The 16,386-nt window shown below is 43.7% G+C and overlaps 1 protein-coding gene across 2 annotated transcripts in view; it reads left to right on the top strand.

Annotated features, from left to right (window-relative positions):
- Positions 1–16,386, top strand: part of LOC146202134 (uncharacterized) — a 711,309-nt gene that overhangs the window by 286,464 nt on the left and 408,459 nt on the right. For both annotated transcript variants that reach the window (XM_084587972.1, XM_084587973.1), the window contains 4 exons: positions 2,162–2,351; positions 10,567–10,719; positions 13,523–13,612; positions 14,505–14,629. In XM_084587972.1, coding sequence (XP_084444098.1) covers positions 2,162–2,351; positions 10,567–10,719; positions 13,523–13,612; positions 14,505–14,629 — 558 coding nt within the window. The remainder of the gene's footprint in view (positions 1–2,161; positions 2,352–10,566; positions 10,720–13,522; positions 13,613–14,504; positions 14,630–16,386) is intronic.

The raw sequence follows: 16,386 nt of genomic DNA on the forward strand, positions 1-16,386 counted from the left end.
AGTCATTCACAGGAATTGATTTGGTTCTAGTCAAACTCCAAGGTGAAACAGTTATGACCGTTCAATCCAGCTCGTTAGGCACAGTATACCGAAGGTAGAACGATCAGAACTGTTGATAACAAATGCCACAAAAATTGTAACAGTTTTGCTTTGTGTACAAAAACGATGAATGTTATATACGTCCTGGCGCACCTGTGTGCAGTGCAGCAGTGCGCCCAAAAGTGCGAATATCTATTCGGTCGTTTCAGCGACGGTGTCGGTGCCGCGCAGCCTGTTTTTGTAACAGCGAGCTGGTGGTTGCTCTCCGCAGCGCAGGCGACTGCATTGGTTTGAAGCGTCGAGATACGAGCAGAAAATAAATATTTTGCTGATTCCGAGATGTGCAAATTAATAAACTGCTTGAAAAAGCACATATGTTGTTCCTGCCACGGAGCAAATGTGTAAAAAGCAGTGTTTCGGTTCGCTGGGCCGGTTCGTAAGACGCTTTGACTTGACGACTCGTGTGGATTCTGAGCGACGCATTTTATTCAGCCAAAAAGCCGCGTCGTCAGTGCATTCATGCTCGCAAATCGCATTAAATTTGGGCTTAATATTATGCCATTGCAGCGGCACGAAAGCGTTACAGTGTTTAAACACCAAGCTGATATCTTAAGGTGGATGTGCAAAAGAGGGTGCCATTTCTCTCATTAATAATCGCCTATATTTTTCCGCGTGCAGCTGTTCGTTACGGCTGTCGTTCAGCTTTAGTTTATTCTGATTCATCACCACGTGGTTAATTAAAAAAAAAAAAAACGAAGGGTAAGATTTGTAAGCATGGATTCCTGGCCATACCGCGTCGACGTAACGATATGAAGTGCGCACATCTTTCAGATGTATTTTCATTTTTCGATGGGGTGAACAATCGGAGCGATATATTTGAAATGCACTAACTTTTCAGTTGTATTTTAATTTTTCGGCCGAGATGACCAATGGGCCTGGACAAACAATCATTTCCTCACAGATGTCTTCTCCCTACTTGATTACGCGCTTTTCTCCGGGTAGTGCAAAGAACACACCTTGAGTATTAATTTCGGCACTTTCATTAAGCTCTAATGACCGTTTCGCTACTGTTTCAAACAGCAGCATACATTTGCCTCAGACTGCCTCATGATATACGCTGAAGGCAAACATGCTGTTATATACTCTATAGAAAGACGTGAACAATATATAGCTTCATATTTATGACTGATATGACTTACTGCTGCCTACCTAAACTCCAAATCTCACACGAACGATGCCACAACATCAGGAAGCAGGCTCGCTTGTTAAAACATGTGCTAATGGCAGTGGAGCTATCACCGACTCAGCCGCCATGTCGTGCTGCCGCCGCACCACCTATAGGAGCTGGAACGACCAAATCTCAATAGGTCAGCACAGAGAAGACTCGCTTTGCGCTATAATCTGTGCACAGGCTTATATAGTGGACAGTTTATGGTATTCTGTAATGCTCTGAATGACAGATCTCTTTTTCATTCGATGCAGAACAGTCAAGCTTCATTCAGTTGTCTATTTACGTTGCCGGGCATTACATATCTGCACAAGCCCTTTTGAGAAGGGCAAAGTGAAAACAGACACATCAATTATGTTGGGTTGGATGGAGTTCACTCGAGTTGGGTCAGGTCAGTTTAGGTCAGGTTAGGTCAGGTGTAACATCTGAAAAATGCACTAGGGTTATAAAGGTTTTGTAGCTTTCATGACCCGGCTTTTTTTTTAGCACACAGTGATCTAGAGTAGCATGTACGGTAGTTGCTTTCCGTTTCGCCTCTATCGAAGTGTGATTCCTGCTGCTAGGATTCAGTCATGTGGTGTTGGCTCGGAGCCCGAATGCCATAGCCACAGAGTCACTGCAGTCGGTAAAAGCACAAATAATTATTTTCTGGCAACTACACACGCTTCTCAATGTAGCTAAAGGCTTGTGTGAAACGAAATTGTATAACACGCCTTTGATACATATACTGCTGATTGTCGCGCGAGAGCTGAGAAAGGTAAAAAGGTAAAGACAGGTATCTCTGTACCTGGGCTTACATGGTTACCTCTCGTTCACTTCTAACCATTCTGACATATTTGGCGTGTATGTCAAGCACTTCATGAACAAAATTGCCTTGTGTTGGGATACTTGCAGCCAGAGCAAGGTACTTCAGCACACAGATGCCCTTGGCTTCCGCCACCACTACACAGAAGAAAGCTTAGCCCTGCACTACATATGTCGTCAGCTGCATCTTCACTACCAAGAGCGCTTGCCCTCTGCTGCCCACCACCTATGGCGCTGGCGCCAGTATCTTCTGCTTTGCGGTGACAACCTCATCAGCACTGTAAGAACGCCTGCTCCATGTGTTTAAGTCTATTTGCTTAAGCGAGCCTTAGTGTGAGCCCTATTTGCAATTACTGACCGATTCTTCGGACTTGGCGGGAGCCAGGAAATAGTCCAAATAGCCGAACAGTCAGAAAAATTCATGAAAAAAAAAAAAGGTTCGTTTTCTGCCAAAAATCACGAACTTCACCACTCCTCACGCTTTGTTTCTAAGCTGTGGTAATAGAGTTATAGCACAGTGGGATCCGCTACCATGATCTGCTTCCGCATGCTGCCCATGTGTACGCGTTATCTGGATCCGATACACACCAGTACGTGCCGCCCGGAAGCGTGCAACAGTGCAGCTCCCTCTGAGGGGCTTTAATCTGCAAATGCGCAGTAGTGCCTCACGGAAGCGGATCGTGCTATGCTATAATTTTTTTATGACTGAGCCAGAGTCATGCTTTCATCATGTCTGCACCGCTTCACCTCATGAGACAGCATGATGCAACTGCAGGCCATGACGCAAAAGAGTGCACGCACCACGTGAAACAAATATTTATTTATTTATTTATCATCATACCTACAGCGCCATTGTCTGGCATTACAGTGAAGGGAGGGGGGGGGTGAAAAAGAAAAAAGTATACAAATTCCACTGCGTGTGCAGGTGGATAAGATAACATTGAGATTAAAAGAACACGGAATTATTATACCCAAAAATGTCACAGCATGGATGAAGATGAATCATTTGATAATATGGACATTACTTCCTCGGGCAGCTTGTTCCATTCTGAAATCGTTTTGGGGTAGAAAGACATTTTGGAAAGGTTTGTTAGGCATCTGTATTCTTTAACTTTAAGTGAATGATCTCTCCATAAAGACACTTCATCAGGGTTGAATATATATTTGGCTCTGTCTATTCCAGTTCTTGAATGAAATATATTATGAAATAATTTTAAACGCAGAACTTTGCTACATTTTTGAAGTGTGTCCCAACCCAAAGCTTTTTCTGCACTCGGTACACTAAAATATCGCCCATAATTATTAAAAACAAAACGAACTGCAAAATTTTGAACTCTTTCTAGCTTTTGAATGTCAATCAAGGATTTCGGGTCCCAACATACACAAGTATGCTTCCAACGTTCGTGTTATACAGCAATTCTTTTGTCTTTAAAGGGAAAAGTTTAGCTTTACGTCGCAGGAAGCCCAAAACACAGGGTTTGGCAGTAACAAAATCCACGTGACGATGCCAAGACATTGCACTGGTTAAATATACACCAAGATATTTAAATTCCAGCACTGAAATCAGTCTACTATTATTAATATTATAAGTGAAATTATGGGGAACCTTCTTTTTAGTGAAACACATATGCACAGATTTTCGTAAATTAACATGCATTCCCTGATTCTCACACCACTGATCTACTTTACACAAATCCTGTTGTAATGCATCGCTGTCACTTCGGTCATTAATAATTCTATGCAATACACAATCGTCCACAAAAAGACGCATGCATAAAGAAATACCTGAAAAGATAAAAAAGATGTCATTCATGTAAATAATGAACAGTAATGGGCCCAAGACGGATCCCTGAGGCATCCCTTATGTTACAGCCATATCATGCGACTGTTTCCCGTTGACAACACATTAACGCTTAAAGCTTAAATATTCCTTTATCTGCCTAATAACGTTCGCATTTATGTTGTACCAGTATAAGTTTTGTATTAATAAGGAATGCGGAAGGATACAATGTCAATGGCCTTCCTAAAATCTAGAAATATACAATCGACAGAATATCCCTTATCCAATGCACTTGATAGATCATGTACAAATTCGGTAAGCTGAGTGACACACGAGTAACCATTGTGAAAGCCATGCTGATGGGTATTTAATAATGAGTGAATACTAAGATGATCCATAATATTAGTATGAAACACATGCTCTAAATCTTTGCATGTTACGCTGGTCAGAGACACTGGTCGATAATTTGAAACAACATTCATAGGTCCTAATTTATGTATTGGTACAACATTAGCAAGCCTCCATTCTTCAGGCAAAGAGCCGTCCTGTAATGACTTAGTGAAAAGAATTTGTAGGTACCTTCACAAAGCAAGAGCGCAAGAAGAGAGCAGCACTGTGGGTAAGCCGTCCGATCCGGCGACACTGTTATCATTTAAGGGCTCCAAGAGCAACAATTCCTCGCTGATCAAATTCAATGATGACCATAGGTTCGGTACTGCTCATGTTCGGGCGAAAATCGGCAGGGCTATTGTTGTCCTCAGCAGAAAACACCGAGCTGAAAAACGTGTTAAACACTTGACTTCCTCCAGATTATCGTGAACGATAATTCTGTAATGATCGAATGATGGGATAGACAATTCATCCTTTGTTTTTGTTTTTTTAATGTACTGCCAAAATTCTTTAGGGCTATCTTGGATACGCATGTCGAAAGACTGAAAGTAGGCAAATTTAGCCTCTTTGACCAAAGCATTTATATTTTTTGTAGTCTTTTTTTAACTGATCTATGTTTTCTTGCGACGGATTTCTTTTGAAGCGGGCATATAGTTGTTGCCTCTTTTCAACGACTCTGTGCACCGATTTTGTAATATTCTTTTTCTATTCTATTCTATTTTGTAATATTCTATTTCTACAGGTAAAGAAGGTTGCGAAGACCGCAATATGAAACCCACTGGGCAAAGCAAGCAGAATGAGCGCCATCGAATGCACCCTCCCCCTTAATTCCTTCCCTGCCTCGTGGCCCAAGAAGTGGCGTTACTTCTGCGCTGGTTGTTTTTGTTCCGGTTGATGGTGGCGTCATTCAATTAAATGAGACTGAAGTGATCCAGAAGGAGCTCTGCTCTATTACTCCACATTTTTTAGACATTTCAGAGGTTAAGCGATTTGGCAAAACAGGCATCTATGCAGGTCATTCAACATTCAGTGCCTGAGTGACCTTCTGGCGTGCGTCAAGTTTGGCACTTCACCTGTAAGGACTTTTGTCCCCCCCCCCCCCCCCCCCCAACCTCATTTGCGTGAAAGGCATCGCCCGTAGTGTTCCCGTGAACCTCTCCCCGGAAGCATTTTTGAAAATGCTCGTCCCTGCTGGGGTGGCGTTTGTACACCTGTGCACTAGGCCCGCAGGTGACTCGCGCATTTCCACAGTGAGCGCCCTTTTAATTTTCGCCGGTAAGACCTGCCCATCTGAAGTAAAAGCGTGGCCATATCTTTTTTGAGTTGAGTCTTTGGCATCTCGTCCACTGCAATGCCGCAATTGCTGGTGTTGTGGCCACAGTGCAAATGCCTGCATGCCCACGGTGTGCTGTTGTTCATGTGGTGGACCTCACCCTGCAATAGGGTATGCTTCCGATGTGCTACGATTCTGTATATGCTCTGCCTCGCACGCTGCCTCTGACTTCAGTTTTTCGGCTCGTAGTAATGAGACAATGCTGCTTGAAATCATTGAAGAACATCGTTTCTCACACGGTGAGGCTGCTGCAGTGTTAAAGGAGTGCAACTCTGGGTTCCAGGCCATTGTGGCATTTCAGGGAATGAGTCTGCAGACTTCCTTGCGTCAGCTTCCTTGAATGGGCCTGTCCTTCCTTTACTTCCCTTCCTTTACTTCATGGATGGCTGTGCGATTAAAACAATATCTTTGGATGAAATGCTCCAATTCGCCCTTCCTATCTTTTGACGGCTTCTGGCAATTGCAGTATAAATGGAGTTCATGTCAGTGTCTTTCACGTCAGTGCAAGGTGTCTATGAGAAATTTCAGGTGTAGGATTCCTCCCCTTAACTTTTATCTTCACAGATCTGGCTGTTCAGCCATGTGTTCATACTTCAATGAACCCGAGATGTTGGATCATTTTTTCCTGTCCTGTCCCAGTTTTACCTTCCGAAAGCTGTTCCTTGTATATTTTTTACTATTCCAAATTTAGTCTTGTTTGGCGCTAATCAGCTGGGCTTCAGCAACGGGACAGTACACTCCGGCTCCGTGGTTCACAAATTTATTAATGCCTCTGGTAGGATTCCCTGCTAGATGCATCAATTCTGCTGCCTGTCCTTTTCAATTTCTTAATGAGTTGATGCTAATCTTTTTTTTTTTTTTTCTGATCAGTAGGGCCTTTTTGTCTGTCTTATTGTGTATGCATGCGTGCGTGCATGCATGCGTTCGCGCGCACATGCGCGCGCGTGTTTGTGTGTGTGTGTATGTGTGTGTGTACACACAGTTTAATCTTATCACACGATATAATACCTATTTCTGATGGTTGCATGCATGGCCAGTCATGCCCGTGGGTATGTGCCATTATTTATCTAAGGGCACAACAACAAGAAAAAACGGCAAGGATTGATAAACAAATAGCCAAACTTGTATGTCTGAATAACTCCGTTTAAATCCAAGATAGCACCCTTCACAGTTGCGGGAAACCGGTTAGTTGCAGCAGTGGTGCCCACTAGCGTCTGTAACACACCTCAGGAGGACTTGAATGATGAAATGAATCAGTAAAATAAAATATGGCATAATAAATGAAATAAGCAGCGAATAACATGATGGTTATTCATAATAAATAATTGGAGCAAAGAAAATTTTGAGAGCACAAAGTTAACAGCTAGAACTAATGCCATTAGCTCTAGCTTTTTGTGGAACAGTGAAGCTGAAAGTGAAGTTAATAATCACCATTCATGAATCCCTACATCAAAGTGTTTATGCTCTTCCTGAGACCTTGGGTGTGCTGATCCGCGTACACAGTGCAGACTTGCATGACTGGCTTTATGTTCTACTGACTCGCCTCTTCATCAGGGTGAGAACCGATCTTTTGAGCTCATTACAAACAAAGATTTAGGTTATCCTCTCCACCATTAGGAACTGTTTTCCTCACGCTGACCATTTTCAAGCAGTAGTGAGGTACGTTTATTACTGACCCAGCACAGACTACAAACATCAAGGTCAAGACTACTATTCTATGCCTCATGTCTCTGCTTCAAGCGATGACCCTGAGGATACGCTAGCGAATGTTCCTGAAACACGGACCTTGGTTGCGAAAATTTCGTTATGGATTTGTGACCAGGAGAGCTCTGAACTACTGCGAGGAAGTCATCATGGCTGTTGTCAAATGCCATCAGAAATGCACGTTTCACTCGGCGTTTTTGCCCAGGAGACCAACTTTATGTGTGGTCGCAGTGAAGATGGTGATATGTTAACAACCAGCCCCATCACATAGTCCCTCCATTCGTTTGTCACCTGTACACCAAACAGAGGAAGTAGAAGCAACTGGCTCGAGCCGGCCAAGCACGCTCAGCGGTCGCTGGAGGAGTAAGAGGACAATAAAATAGAAAGTTTGGCTAGTTGGGGGGGGTGTTCATATAAAAAAAAAAATTAAGGAAAGCTTTAACACAGCTATACCTAAGTGGACAAAGTGAAAGCGCGCGCCTCCTTCATGGATATCTGTGAACCTTAAGGACACCACAGCGGGGTCTAGACGACACAAAAATGCTGAGGGCATTCTCAAGGGGGAGGACCCAGGAGGCAAGCCAGATGGGCAGCGGTGGAGGTAGAAGGAAAAGGTAGGCAGGGGACTGTAAAGCTGTGTGGCATTGTATCAGGCAATGTTGTATATTTGTGGAGAGATATACCAGTACCAGTGAAGTTTGCCATGTGTGTGAAGAAGAAGCAGGCTGCGTGGATACCGTACGCTGCTAGGCACATTCAAAGCCCGTATATAAAACACACACTGACCAGATAAATTAAGTGGAAATGAGGGTGCTCGTTATAATATATGAAGGAAAGAAGCCAACAGTCGGCGAGGCCAAGGAAAGCATTGGGGATTGTACAATGTCCTTTTTTTTTTATTTTTACTTTGGTAATCACACAAATTAGGGAAAATCTGTTTAGGGGAAAGATAACTAAACACAAAGTAGAAGGAAAAACAACATGCTGATGGTGGGAACCGAACCCACGACCTCCGAATATCGCGTTCGGTGCTCTTCCAACTGAGCTACATCGGCCGCTGTCCCACCTGCTACTTTCTTTGGTATTAATTTTGTCTGTATACGAACCTTGAGAGTGTTCACCAGCGCCAACCTCAACCATAGCGGTGGACGTGGAACGTCCTGTGTTACCGCCAGCGTCACGTAGAATGTGATCAAACGCGAGGGTGAAAGCTGTGCTAGAACCCTCTTACGCTACCTATGCCTTCAAGACTGCCAGAACCGAGACCCCCGTAAGCTACAAGCAGATAAATGAAGGGGAAATGAGGGTGCTCGTTATAATATATGAAGGAAAGAAGCCAACAGTCGGCAAGGGCGAGGAAAGCATTGGGGATTGTACAATGGAATGTTTTTTTTTTTTTTTTTTGCTTTTTTTTTTATTTTTTACTTTGGTAATCACACAAATTAGGGAAAATCTTTTTAGGGAAATGATAATTAAACACAAAGTAGAAGGAAAAACAACATGCCGATGGTGGGAACTGAACCCACGACCTCCAAATATCGCGTTCGGTATTTGACGCTGCGCGCTTCGAAACGTCGCAAATCTCAAGATTCCGCACTGTGTACGACCAATTTTATCGATGACCCAAGCAGCAGGGACTCTGAAGATGCTGCCTTATTGTCATAAATCAGTTCCGACCCCGATGACGCTGGAAACCAGCCCGGAACATCGGCGGCCACACTTTGTTGGCCTGTTTTGCATGCGTCTGGGACCGCTCTGGATGTTTTGTTTGTGTTGTTGGTGTCATTTATCTCATTCCCAGGGCGTCAAAATCATTTGGGCACAATATTGTTACGGCACGCAATATCTAGATGACGACGACGCACTGGTGTGGTGTTGTGAAGAAGACGACGCTCAGGGCTAAGCTGGGTTCGTTCTGGTGGTGTGTGCTTCTGAGAGTTATCTGGCGTGTACCGCTGTGTAAGTTTCCCTTAACAATATCTTGCCTCCCACAAAACAGGGTGTGGCATTCTGCCCAAGAAGGGAACCGGGCATCCGTTTCAGCATGGCGCTCTGCAGCGTCCCACGTTGATTGCTCATTATGCATCAAGAACACTATTCAATACTGCACTTTTATTTTTTCACAGGGAGTGGCCAATATAATGCTCTGCATTTTGTATATCTCGAAAAAATTTTTTAAAGTCTTCTTGTTTCATTTACAAGTGCATTTCATCAAATTTTGTTCAATTGTTTTCTAAAATCTGGTTTTTTAGAAATTATACTGTGTGTTACAACCCGCAACTTAATATTCAAAGTTGCGTGTCTAAAAAGGGACTCTATTCAGCTTTCTTTTTGTGTATTATATAAAATTTTAAACATGATAGTTTTTACAGAAAAAAAAAATCTACTGAAACCTACAGAAAACGGCCATTTTGCCTTGTAGGGAAAGAGATAATGTTAACAATAACCAACCAGTCTGTATTAGCCCTTTTTTAAAATAGCAGTGACATGCCAATATACAGTGTGTATTGTAATCTCTACATGTATTTACTTCCATGTCCTTACAACTGGGCATTTAACACTGCACATGTTTAATCTAAAGAAAAGGTTTACTAGCAGCAGCAGCATGCATATGTCCAAAAGGTGAAAGTTTGGCATGCATATGGCGAACTTTCACTTCTTCTGCCTGTATATACCCATCATTGCCATCATTCACTGGTGTTGTAAAGGTCGCGCGCAGGGTTCCAGCTACAAGCTGGAATATTGACATTTGTTCGAGCAATGGCTCACAATATAAACTTCTGGGAAAAAGTTATGCATATTGCTGCAGAAGCATGGAGCAACATCGATAATAATAGTGGTGGCTTTTTTTTTTTAATAAAGGGCACACAAACCATGAGTGTCCGGTTGATATAGTACATTACGTTCTTTGTTGCACAACGTGACAGATGAGAGAGAGAGAAGGAACCTTTATTTAGCCGGATAGTTACATAGGGCCGAGTTACATTGTCCTACTAGATGGCCAGCAGGTCAAGCCTGTTGGCAACCTCATAGGCACGCTTGAGGATCCGGTCTTGCATGCCCGGGTCCGAGCTGCGCAGCAGGTCCCCTAGTCATCTGGATGCAAGATTTCTCCTAATTCTGGAGGTGGGGGTCCTCCTTGCATCCCCAGAGTATATGATTGAGGGTAGCTCTCTCATCGCACAGTGTGCAGTCAGGAGAAAATTGGCTGGGGAAAATATGACAGATGAAATTTTTTTTTTAATGGTGATACACCTAGATTCTTTTGTGGTTGACTTTGCCATCCAGAAAGAGCTGAAGAGCTTGGTGCGGCAGGGTGTCCCCGCTGCATTCCGGAGCCAAGTCTGGAAGGCACTGTACACCTGCAGAGTGGCGGATATCATGGAAGACAAGGGCAGAAACTACTATAGCAACCTCTGCTGTCAGGCATCTGAATCTGAGGTGAGGAAACGCCTGTCTGCTGGTGGATGTAGTGCCGATTTCAGCATTGAATGCCATTTCTGTGCTTTGTTTTGAACAAACTAAGCAAACTTGAGTAGAAATTTCGAGCAAATTGTGCAGGTAAGGCATTTTAATTGAGGAAGAGCCTTTCTGTTCATGCAAGCATTTCATTTAAGTATACTGTTGACTGGAAGAAAGCAATTGCATCTCACTAAGCCAGATTGATTGCATCCTGTCTATTCGTTTCTGTCTTAGACCTAATATTTTCGGCTGTTTCAACCAAAGTGGATTTTTGCACAAATCAATGTGTGATGTGCTTTTTGAACTAGGACTAATTTTTTTTTAATTGAGAATGTGCTATGTTATGCATACATAGTGTTAAGGCTGAATCGCATGCACGCGAAAACTCACGCGAACGCGAACGCGACGGCGGCACGCGTCGCGCGAAGCCTTCGCGCGAACATAAATGCATGTGTCGCTTGGCTCGTCGCTCGGATCTGTCGAAATAGAAAATTTCGCTCGTTCGCCCGGAAGTAACCGTACGTCACTGCCGCTCATTTCGCATGCTTTCTTTATTTTGCTGTGTTGCATTGTGATTGTGCATTACCGCGTAAACATTTCGCTTTGTACGAGCAATGGTGGATAGCCAAGGATTCAAAGAACGTCTAATCGCAACCGAAACAACAATAGAAACAAGGGGTCACGTGACTATTCGTGCCGATTACAGTGCAAGTTCACATACATTCGATACGGTTTGCTGTAAATACATTTTGCTTTGCCATGTTGTCGCAAAATAACTTGCAATCGTTATGACTGTTGTTGCATTTGGCAGTAGTTTCGCGGTGTACTAAGCCACTATGCCAGCCAAATGCCAGCCACACAACCTACACAGAGCGTTGTCGTCGTCTCGCTCGGTTCGCGCTGTCGCGTGCATGCGTCTTCCCCAGTAGGCGACGGAGCGAACCATGATCGCTTTCGCCTTGTCGCTTCGCTCACTTTTTCGCTCACATGCGTTTCCCGCTTTAAAGAATTTGTGGGTTTCTTGGTTTGTGTCATGGAAATCAAGTTGCAAAGATTGCGTTACTGTCCTGCTTAAACTTGTGCCTGGCCTATACAGTCGAACTCGGATATATCAAACTCGAAGGGGATCGCGAAATAGTTCGATATATCGATAATTCGATATACAGAAATCTGCTTGTGACGGTACTTACGATGCGAAAAAACGATAACGTATTTGTCGCGTAATCAACCCACTCGCATAATGAGCCCACCCTCCACTTTAGCACCCGAGAATTTGAAAAAAAAAAATGCGTAAAGGCCAGCTCGCTCACATGCAAGCGATTGAGCAATCTCAGCGACGAGCGGCAGCAACAGAGCGAAAAATTTCAAACTTGTTGGAACTGCATCCCTCTCGCCGCTCGAGCCACCGCGGCAGCTCAAAACAAGGCAGCTCAAAACAAGAAATCGCGAGCGTTTTCGCTCGCATGTCGATGGCGCGCGTCACTCCGTTTTGGTGGTCTCATCCACAGCTCATTTCTTGGCAGCGTGCCAAGATGCTGCGCAGCTATAACGTCCGGGCGCGTTTATCTTTTGATAGCTCCTGCGGTGGCGGGGAACGAACTTGGCAGACTGCCCGTGATAGCTTGATTGCACAAGCCACGCCGCGCTTGGGGCGGGCGTCGTGATAGCAGCAGCTGACCGCGTGCTTTCGTTGATTCATACACGCAGGATAAACGACTCCCCCCCCCCCCCCCCCCCCAAAAAAAAAAAAAAAAAAGCTGCCGCCGCTTAACGTCCGAACAGCACAACGATAAAAAAGGATGACTCTAAAAAAAAAAAAAAAAAAAAAGAAAAAAAAAACAGAGCTGTCGACGTCCGCAGGCGCCACAGCCGCCGCCGCCGCGCGCAGAGGCGCAGAGGGTTCGCAACACACGCTGGAGAAAGCGTCCGACGTCTGTCTGAAAACGAGCTTAGCTGGCTTGGCGCATGTGTAGCGCGTGCTGAAGGAGAGAGATAGCTTCGCAAAAGAATGGGCACACCCACGCACATGGTTAGCAAACGTCATATGTTGGCGCGCGGGAAACGATAACTGCAGATGCGTGCGCCTTTGGGGAATGAGCGCGGCGCTGCCCAGACCAGCCGTCGCCGAACTGTTCCTTCTCATTCCTTCCGCGCATGGCTTGAAAACGTCACGCGGCAAACGGCCAAGTGTGATGCGATCGTCTTTGGGGAAGGCACACTTTCCAGTGCGTGGTGCGGAGTTCGATATATCGAACGGCCGGTGAAATTAAGTTCTATATATGACGCGGCTTTCCTGTACTTTTACATGGGATTTTCAAGGGGATATTCCGTGAGTTCGATATAACCAAATTCGATATATCCGGGTTCGATATAACCGAGTTCGACTGTATTATTCAGGTGCATGCACCAGAACCTCTTTGTGCTGCCTATTTTTAATTTAAACAAGGAACTTCCCAAAACTTTTAAATAAATTCTCAAATTGCTGTCCTCATTCATTATTTGCTGCACTTTGTACTACCCAAATGGCATCTATTATCACAATTTATTGACCATTATTTAGAAATGCAGAGCAGTGCATGGGGCTGTCTGTTGATTATTATTCACCAAACATGAGAGTGTGTTTTTGCAGCTTGGGTGTGTCTTGCCAAAACCACAGCATCATTGAAGCAGTCATCAGATGCACTTTGCTTAGCTTATGTGTCAGTTTATGAAGCTCACTTTGTCTTCATACTTTTGCCGGCTTTGTGTCGTGCCTTCATGACCGTTATATATTTGCATCTAGGTGGTGTCTCAGAACAAGCGGCAAATATCCCTAGACCTACTGCGAACGTTGCCAAATAATGTTCGATTCAGCAACCCTGATGCTGATGGGGTAAGGTGCATGCTTTTTAGCAACACATTATACTTAACCTGCATGATATTTTCACGTATAGATCTTCCGTTTCATCTGACCCTTACTGTTGGAAAGTAATAGTGTTAAAAGGGCCCGAAAATCCGACGTCGGTGGCTATCCGCCGGCGTTGTTGTTGTGAGCGAAAAATCATAAGCATGACGCTGGGAGGCAGTAGCTGGCAACTGACATGGCCGAGCACTAACTGGACGTAGGGTTGCCTGACATTACATTTGTCAGGAGCTGCCAACTCGGAGCTCACCTTTCACATGAAAGGGTGACATCAGAATCAGCCTACCAAGACCCTTGTATTCACATTACCCCTATATGCCACGCAGGCATGTTCATACGGCTTAGTTAGAGCAGGGCTTTATATGTGGGCTGGTAGCCTACGATATTGCATCATACCCTTAAAGGCGAAGCTTAAGTGTCCCCCATAATTTTTGTTCAGTGTACGCCTGGTGTGATTGGCATACTACTTTAAAGTACACAAACATTCATTGTGTGCGCTTTCTACTAAGGAGTTCTTGTTCGAATGCGCAGGACGGCAAAGGCATTTTCAGGCAAAGAGTAACCTGAATTCACGATTCCTGTGTTTTTGAGGCCAATGTTAGGGCAACGGCCATAGCCCTGCAATAAAAAGTTTGTGCATTCTAATCTCTATGGACATTCTTTAAACATATTCTTTGAACAATTAGTACGATTCAGCACATGCTTATCAGCAAATTTTAGTACTTGTAGTGAAACTGAAACATCACACTAAAATATGTGTTTTGCGTATTATAACAGAAGCAGGTAATTTTAGCTGTGGTATTTGCTGTACAACTCATGCATACAAGCTGTCAGTGCATATTTTTTCCTCTCCTGTTTCCAGATCCGCAAGTTGCAAGAAGTGCTGCAGGCAATTTGTCTGCATAACCCCAGCCTTGGGTATTGCCAGGGGATGAACTTCTTGGTCGGAATGTGTCTTCTCTTCATGGAGCCTGAAGATGCCTTTTGGTACGTTCCACTGCACGTTCTAGGTGTATCTTTCTTAAAAGCTTGCTGAACCTACGTATACGATTGTTACAAACTGTTGGTTAGCAAGCAGTGTTGTGACACTGATACTACAAGACAGGTAAAAGGAAAAATTGCAATAAAAATGGTGAAGTTGCTATTTTAAGACTCAATGGTGTCTTTTACATGTAATAAGAGTAAAAATGTAATGCCTGAAGCACATTGCAGGCTTATCTTTTATTTTGGGGCCAAAATTCTGTTTACGGGGTTGAAACAAGTTGGAAATAGCAGTGTTTATCACTGCTACAATTTCTGTGGTTTTATCTGCTGAATGTCAGTAACAGATTTATTGCATGCAGCTTTCATGTTAACAAGACTGCATATCGGGTACTATTTTTTCAGCATTGTTGGTGTGATTCTGCAGTCTACAATAGAAGGCTAGTTCTAGCAAACTCATATATATATGCCATATTTACTCGATTCTAGGCATCCCCTTTTTTCACGATCACGAGACCCAAAGTAAGCGGTCGATATCTTGACGAGGCAGGCACGAGAAATAACAATTTATTTGGCAAACGCCTTCCGCAAGCAAGCACGATTGCAGCGCACCTAAAGTCCAAGCCATGAGAGCCCTCTTCAAACTTATTCTGACTTTTCTTATGGATGTCAAACAAAGCAACGCGGGCTTGTGATGCCAGCGAAACCTGCCGAGATCCGCCGAATAGCCACCGAATCCAGGTCCACATGACAACATGCTGATAGAGTAATCGGGGTCACTTTCGGCCGCCTTTTGCCATCAGGTGCCGCGAGCTGTCTTGTAGTGTCGGAATGTATCAATAGAAGGAGCAAAAGGCTGAAGATCCCGCCGTGGACCCACCGCAATACCTACGATCTCCGGCAGTTCCGGCTCAACTGAGTGAGCCTTCTCTACTCACTCTTCCTCGCAAATTAATGGGGCGCTTAAATTCACATGCAAACTTTTTTTTTTTTTTTTTTTTTTTTTTTTTTTTTTTTTTCAAAATATTTTTGCGAAGTTAGGGGCGAGTGCTTAGAATCAGAAAAAGAAAGGGGGGGGGGGGGGATTGCTTATAATTGCGAAAATACAGTATAATAGGGCTTATAAGCTAAATTATATTTATTTTGGTGAAAACGGCTTCATGTCAAGCAATCTGCCCTTTTTTAAATCTTGAAAGCTTTTGTAGTAAAATTTAAATACGAATGAATGAACTCTTGCAATACTAACCGAAAGGTGTAACCTGTTCTTTGACAACTTTTTTAGCAATTAAAACTTGCTTCGCAAACATTACAAACACAGGCATTATGCTTTACTGCCACTTAGCCTATAGGTCCCTTTTGCAGTCATTCGCTGCAGTATAAAACGTTCATAGGGCAGGTAATGATGAAACTGTTTGGTATTCATAATTCGGAATAACTTTTATGCATTTGCTACCTTTAAAAAAAAAAAAAGATTAATTTTTGTTTTTGATACATTAACAATTCTCTGATATTGAGAAGTCTGTTGCATGAAGAATTGTGTCCCGCTGCTCTTTTTTACAAACGTTATAGGTCTCTTTAACTGCCGTAGCTACAGTTCAGTTGATGAAAGTCTTTGCCATGGCCTATGCCCTCTCGATCCTTAACGTTGATGTGGAAAGGCAGGCCACAGGTGATCCTGTTAGCTTCAGAACCACATTGCATGAGAAGAGACTGTCAGTGTGTGAAGAAACAAGTTTAATAAATAAAAGAGAGGCGTGAAAGGA

The sequence above is a fragment of the Amblyomma maculatum genome, chromosome 1 (genome assembly GCF_055883805.1).
Source record: "Amblyomma maculatum isolate TAMU_Amacu chromosome 1, ASM5588380v1, whole genome shotgun sequence".
NCBI lineage: Eukaryota > Metazoa > Arthropoda > Arachnida > Ixodida > Ixodidae > Amblyomma > Amblyomma maculatum.